Source organism: Hippopotamus amphibius, chromosome X, assembly GCF_030028045.1.
Source record: "Hippopotamus amphibius kiboko isolate mHipAmp2 chromosome X, mHipAmp2.hap2, whole genome shotgun sequence".
Classification (NCBI taxonomy): Eukaryota; Metazoa; Chordata; class Mammalia; order Artiodactyla; family Hippopotamidae; genus Hippopotamus; species Hippopotamus amphibius.
In genome coordinates this window covers 32,308,076-32,314,075 of record NC_080203.1, presented here as the reverse complement: position 1 = coordinate 32,314,075, position 6,000 = coordinate 32,308,076, and the positions used below count along the sequence as shown (strand labels likewise).

Sequence of the window (6,000 nt, the reverse complement as noted above, 5' to 3'; positions counted from 1 at the left end):
CACTTTCAGTCTATATGTATCCCTTGGTCTGAAGCAGGTTTCTTGTAGGCAGCATATAGAAGGGTCTTGTTTTTGTATCCATTCAGCCAGTCTGTGTCTTTTGGTTGGAGCATTTAATCCATTTACATTTAAGGTGATTATTGACATGTGTGTTCCAATTACCATTTTCTTAATTGTTTTGGGTTTGTATTTGTAGGTGTTTTCCTTTTCTTGTGTTTCCTACTTAGAGAAGTTCCTTTAGCACTTGTTGTAAGGCTGGTTTGGTGGTGCTGAATTCTCTTAACTTTTGCTTGTCTGGAAAGCTTTTGATTTCTCCCTCAAATCTGAATGAGATTCTTGCTGGGTAGAGTATTCTTGGCTGTAGGTTTCTCTCTTTCAGGACTTTCAGTATATCCTGCCATTCCCTTCTGGCCTGCAGAGTTTCTGTAGAAAGGTCAGCTGTTATCCTTATGGGTTTTCCCTTATATGTTGTTTGTTGCTTTTCTCTTGCTGCTTTTAATATTTTTTCTTTGTGTTGAATTGTCGTTAGTTTGATTAATATGTGTCTTGGTGTATTTCTCCTTGGGTTTATTCTGTATGGGACTCTCTGTGCTTCTTGGACTTGGTGAATTATTTCCTTTCCCATGTTGGGGAAGTTTTCCACTAGAACCTCTTCAAAGATTTTCTCAGACCCTTTCTTGTTTTCTTCTTCTTCTGGGATGCCTATAAGTCGAATGTTGGTACATTTAAGGTTATCACTGAGGTCTCTGAGGCTGTCTTCTAGTCTTTTTATTTTTTTTTCTTTTTCCTGCTCTGTGGCATTTATTTCTCCCATTCTGTCTTCCAACTCACTTATTCGTTCTTCTGCCTCAGTCATTCTGCTGGTTATAGCATCTAGAGTATTTTTAATTTCAGTCATTTTGTTATCCATTGCTGTTTGTTTTTCTGAGTTCTTATGAACTGTTTCTTGTACTTTCTCTATTTTGTTATTGAGATTTTGTATCATTTTTACTATCATTACTCTAAATTCTTTTTCAGGCATTTTTCCTATTTCCTCCTCATTTATTTGGTCTTGTGCGTTTTTTTCCTGCTCCTTTGCCTGCATGGGGTTTCTTTGTTTCCTCATGGTTGTCCAAGCTTTTGGGGTTGCTTGTCCTGGTGATAGAGGTGTTTATAGAAGACTGTCCAAGCCTCAGACTAATGTCCAAGTATTGGATTAAACGAATATTCAGTCTAGGAAACACATACATGTATAAGACACACAATTATTGAATCCGTTAGGACATAAGGCTCTAGAAAGACCTGACAGAACCCCAGTGTGCTATCAGATATTCAAAGAGAAACCCAGCAGAAACTGACAACTGAAACAGAACAAATCAGAGACAAAAGCAAAAGCAAACAAACAACAAATAACACCCTACACATACAAACATCAATCCAGGGAGATTTTGTAAGCTAGGATCAAATATAGAAATGAGCTGGAGTACCACCAGAGAGAATGGAGATTCTCAGAATGTAATTAGACAACTGTACTAAGAACTAAGATAAAGACAAAAGCCTAATATTAATACCAAGGCAGTGCATCATCTGGAGAATAGAGCAAGGAGTCTGAGCAGACTGATAGTGTTGCTTATAAGTATGTTAAGATAAAATACACTTAAAATGGCTGGAAGAAAGGGGAACAGAAGAGCGTAATGTGGTTGGAAATATGCAAAGAAAAAGAAAGGAATAGAAGTGTATAAAAGAAAGGGATGAAAGGAAAGTATGAAAGATATTTTGTCCATACTACCAAAAACTTAGCTAGATATAGAAGTATATAAAAAGGCAAAAAAAAAAAAAAAAAAAGAATAAAAAATATCCTTAAAAAATTATGTTGTAAAACTTGTAGATCCCTTAGGGCTAAGATCGTATTTAATAAATCAAAAAAAAAATTAAATTAAAAAAAAAAGAGAGAGAGAAAGAAAAAAAAAAAAATCCAGAACTGATCCCAGAATGGACCAGTTCAATAGGTATTGATACTACTATTTCTGTTTCCTTAGCGTCTCAGCTGTAAGTGTCCTTCTCCTTGCCTTGGGTTTTTTTTTTGCGTTATTCTGTGACCAGCAGAGGTTCCTTTATTGTTCGTCTGTAAGCCTCGGTGTGTGGGGAGGGAGAGGGTACAATAGTGGCTCCTTCTCCTGGGAGTGAGTGAGCAGTGGTGCACTGTTGTTTCAGTCAGGCTTGGAGGTGCCTGTTGCAGAGGGCGCTGGTGGCTCAGGCGTACACAGAAAGTCTTAGAGTTGGGCCTCTCTCGGGGTTTTTTCTTTTTGATGCTGGTTTTTTTTTTTTCTCTCGGCAGCCTCCCTGCTGCTGGCATTGCAAGGAGTTTTAATCTAGCCCCGCCCGAGTGCCTGAGGGTGCTTGTTATCCCTGAGTGCCTTAGGTGGCCCGCAGGGCGTCTCTCCACTGCCTGTTGCAGAGGCACCGAAAGAGAGGGAGAGGCTATGCGCGCGGCTCCTCCCCCCCGCCCGGGAACCTGCAGCCTCCAGCCACCATCATGGCCGGGCAGCTCTCAGGGACCGGCACTCCTCTCCGTGGACCTCCTCCCTCCTGTCCTCTCGGTCCGTCACCCTACCGGCAACAATGTTTCTCACCCTGAACCAGCTCTCCGGTTCCCACGCTCCCGCTCCTGGACCCTCCGTTCAGCCGCGGATCGATGTCTCGGTCCGGGAACGCTGAGCTGCGCTGTGAACCCTCCGTATGTTTCTCACTCCCTCCCGTCTGCCACAGCTCTGCCACTTCACCCTCTTTGAGCCCTCATAGATGCCTCCCTACCGGCTATGTCGGGCTCCCCGCAGCCCTTTCTGGTGTCCGAGGCCGTCTGCTGGTGTTCAGCTGGTTCTCTGTGGGAATGACTGCGTCCTTCCGTGCATTCCCAATGCATCTGTGGAGAGGGATGCACTCCACGTCTCTCTACTTCGCCGCCATCTTTTTCTCCTTCTGAATTATTTTTGATTGAGAACATCTCCCTCAATTGTTATTGTTAAACACTGAATGACTTTGGAAATTAGCTTCTCTTGTAGGCTTGATGATATTTCTTAATGAACTAAACCTAAAATTATAAGGCAAACAGTGCTCATATACAAAACATATTGTGGTAAAGTCATTTCAATGACAACTAACATTATTTGAATCAAAGTAATATCAGGCTGCTTTATACTCTTCACATGCTTTCTAAAGTTAAACTAAGAAGCAAGTCTCTATTCCCATAAAAATTTGCAGTAGATATATATTCAAGCTCAGACTACAGTTCCAGCAGCTTTTTTTCAGACCTCTATGCAAGTACAAAGGAAATTTCAGGCCCATTTAACTCTGCAGTTGAGGAGCTTCCACATAAACTTCAATTGGAAGGAATTATTCTGCAATGTAATGACATGCTAAACGGCAAATATCAAGAGAAGAACCTAATAGAATTCTACAATTCCCTTCCAAGAGATGAATATGCTAAATTAAAATCATATGCTTGTGGACTGATAACAGTATTTAGAAGTACCTATCTCATGGATTGATATCAATATTTGCCAATATCTGTGTGAAAAGACATTTGCAAAGGTGAACTACGTAAAACTTCATTACAGGACAACAGATGAACATATGCAATTTTGATGATAGAGAACACTAACTTTGATTGTCAATTAGGCAAAATGTTATTCTCCCAAAAGAATTCCATTGTTCTTATTAATAGACCTATATTACTAAAAAGCTGTGTGCAATTATTAATATTTTTTAGTTTCAACAATAAAATATTTGTGGACATTTGTTTTCTCTTCTGTTATGTGATTACCTACATAATAATCTTGATTTTACCAATGAGCACCTCCAAACCCAAAATGTTAACTCTCTGCCCTTTACAGAAATTTCCTCAACCCAGGTTGTCAATATATTGGACCACTATGGTTTTTTGGACAATCATAAAATTAAAAGGACAGGAGCCTTGTGAACCTGAACATAGGGCAGGACCTGAGGCGTCAAAGAACAGGGATGCAGTGGTGACCAATCCTACAACGGAAGGGCCTTGGTCATTCATTGGATGCAGGGCACGTCAATCCTTGCTTCTCAGCAAATGAGCTTGGAGTTTGAGACAAGGGGCGTGGCTTATTAGCCACTCTTCCGGCCCTGCCCCCCATCTGCGGCCTAGCAGAATCTTTTCCGCCTTGCCTGGCCCCCTGCTGCCTGAGGCCCAGCTTCGGTAGGCCTCTCCCAGTGTCAGGCCCCTGCCCTTGTCTTGGGGCCTCCTCTGTCCTCCCCTCGCGGCCACGCCATCCTCAGCTCCCTCACCACCAACCTCAGCTTCCCCTCAGGGCAGCCACCTTGGTGGGCACCGCCTGCGCCAGGCGTCGTCGTTGCCCCAGCCGATCGCTGCACGCCCGGTTGAGGTAACTGCCCTGTGCCATGCCGGCCACGGGGGATGGAGACCCGGCTATGGGAGGCCCGGACGGCTCCGCGGGGGCGTGGGCCCGGGAGGCCAGAGCCGGCGACGGGGTGGACCGCGACTCCGGGCCTCCCGGGGCCCACCCAGCGCCAGCGCTGGGGGCCGAGGCAGCCGGAGTCACGGGGGCCCAGGGAGGCTCGGGAGTGGCGGCCCCGGAGGGCGATAGCGCTGAGGAGGATTCAGACATCCAGCCGGCCGAGGAGGAGGAAGAGGAGCGCGAGGACGAGCTGGACCTCGTGGTGGACGAGCGCCAGTTCCCCATGGCGGCCTTCCGCTTCATGTTCCTGGACCTGATGCACTCGCTGCTGCACAGCGTCTACCACAACAACCACACCCTCGTCCGCCACCGCGGCGGCCCCGTGATGGTCCGGGCCCGGCCGTGCTCACCCGACGGCTCGGGCGGGCTGGCCGGGCTCCCCGCGCTCCCCGCACTCCCCACACTCCCCGCACTCCCGGCGTCCGATGGGCCGGGCGAGGAGCCCGCGGCCCGGGAGCCGGTGGCGAAGGCCGTGGCCCGGAAGCCCGAGGAGCCCGAGAAGCCAAGCCTGTTGGAGATGGCGGCCGAGGGGGCCCACGAGGCCAGCCTGTGGGAGGCGGCCGAGGAGGAGGAGGAGGGGGCCACCCTGTGGGAGATGGCGGAGGAGGAGAACACCACCCTGTGGAAGATGGCAGAGGAGGAGACTGAGGAGGAGCCCAAGAGGGCCAGCCTGTGTGAGATGGCGGAGGAGGAGGACACCACCCTGTGGAAGATGGCAGAGGAGGAGCCCACTGAGGAGGAGCCCGAGGCGCCCACCCTGTGGGAGATGGCGGAGGAGGAGGCCGAGGAGGAGCCCATCCTGTGGGAGTTGGTGGAGAACCCTGCCGCTCTTGAGGGTGAGCGGCCGGCAGGCGGGCCAGTGGGCGGGCGTGGGGAGCTGCAGGCCAGTGGGCGGGCCGGCGGGCGCGGGAGCTGCAGGCTGCAGCCCGGTTGGTTGGGGACCCGGGATCCAGAGGGACCCAGGCTCAGACGTGGGCCTCGGGAGGTGAAGCCGGGAGTCGGGGCCTCCACGAGCTGAAGGCCAGAGGGGTCCAGTAGAAGCCCAACTCCATAACGACCTCTCCAGTTTCGGGGTGGGGGGGGGGAATAAGCTGCCCTCTACCAACCCCTGGTAAGAGATCTGAGATGATTGGTGCCATTTACGAGCCCACAGGTGAAGGTCAGTGGAGGCAGGTGTTCGGGAGGGAGCTGGGGAGGAGATGGAAGAGAAGAGAACAAGCCAATGGCTTTTGGTTCCTGGCTTTTTAAAAATGTCAGGATTCTTAGAGAGTTCATCCCAATACATTATGAACTGATACGGGAGCACTTGGTCACAATAAAATATTCAGGGGGGTGAGGAACTAATGAGCTTCACCATAGGTTTAGTCATCAAAGCAAAACATTTTTGCAAGCAAGTTCTGACCAAAACATACAGAATGCATCAGACCCAGACGATTCTGATCCATTCTCTAAAGGGCCAGAAGTAATCAGCAGCACAGAGTGACAGATTTACTGGAAAAAGAGAAATAATGTC

The 6,000-nt window shown here is 48.4% G+C and overlaps 1 protein-coding gene across 1 annotated transcript; it reads left to right on the top strand.

The window, feature by feature from the left end:
- Positions 1-4,410: 4,410 nt before the first annotated feature.
- CT47C1 (cancer/testis antigen family 47 member C1) lies at positions 4,411-5,505 on the top strand. The gene has a single exon (XM_057717581.1). The coding sequence runs from the start codon at positions 4,411-4,413 to the stop codon at positions 5,503-5,505; it is 1,095 nt and encodes a 364-aa protein (XP_057573564.1).
- The last annotated feature ends 495 nt before the right edge of the window (positions 5,506-6,000 follow it).

Coding starts and splice junctions, on each gene's coding strand:
- CT47C1 (XM_057717581.1), top strand. CDS start 4,411: ATGCCGGCCACGGGGGATGGAGACCCGGCTATGGGAGGCCCGGACGGC.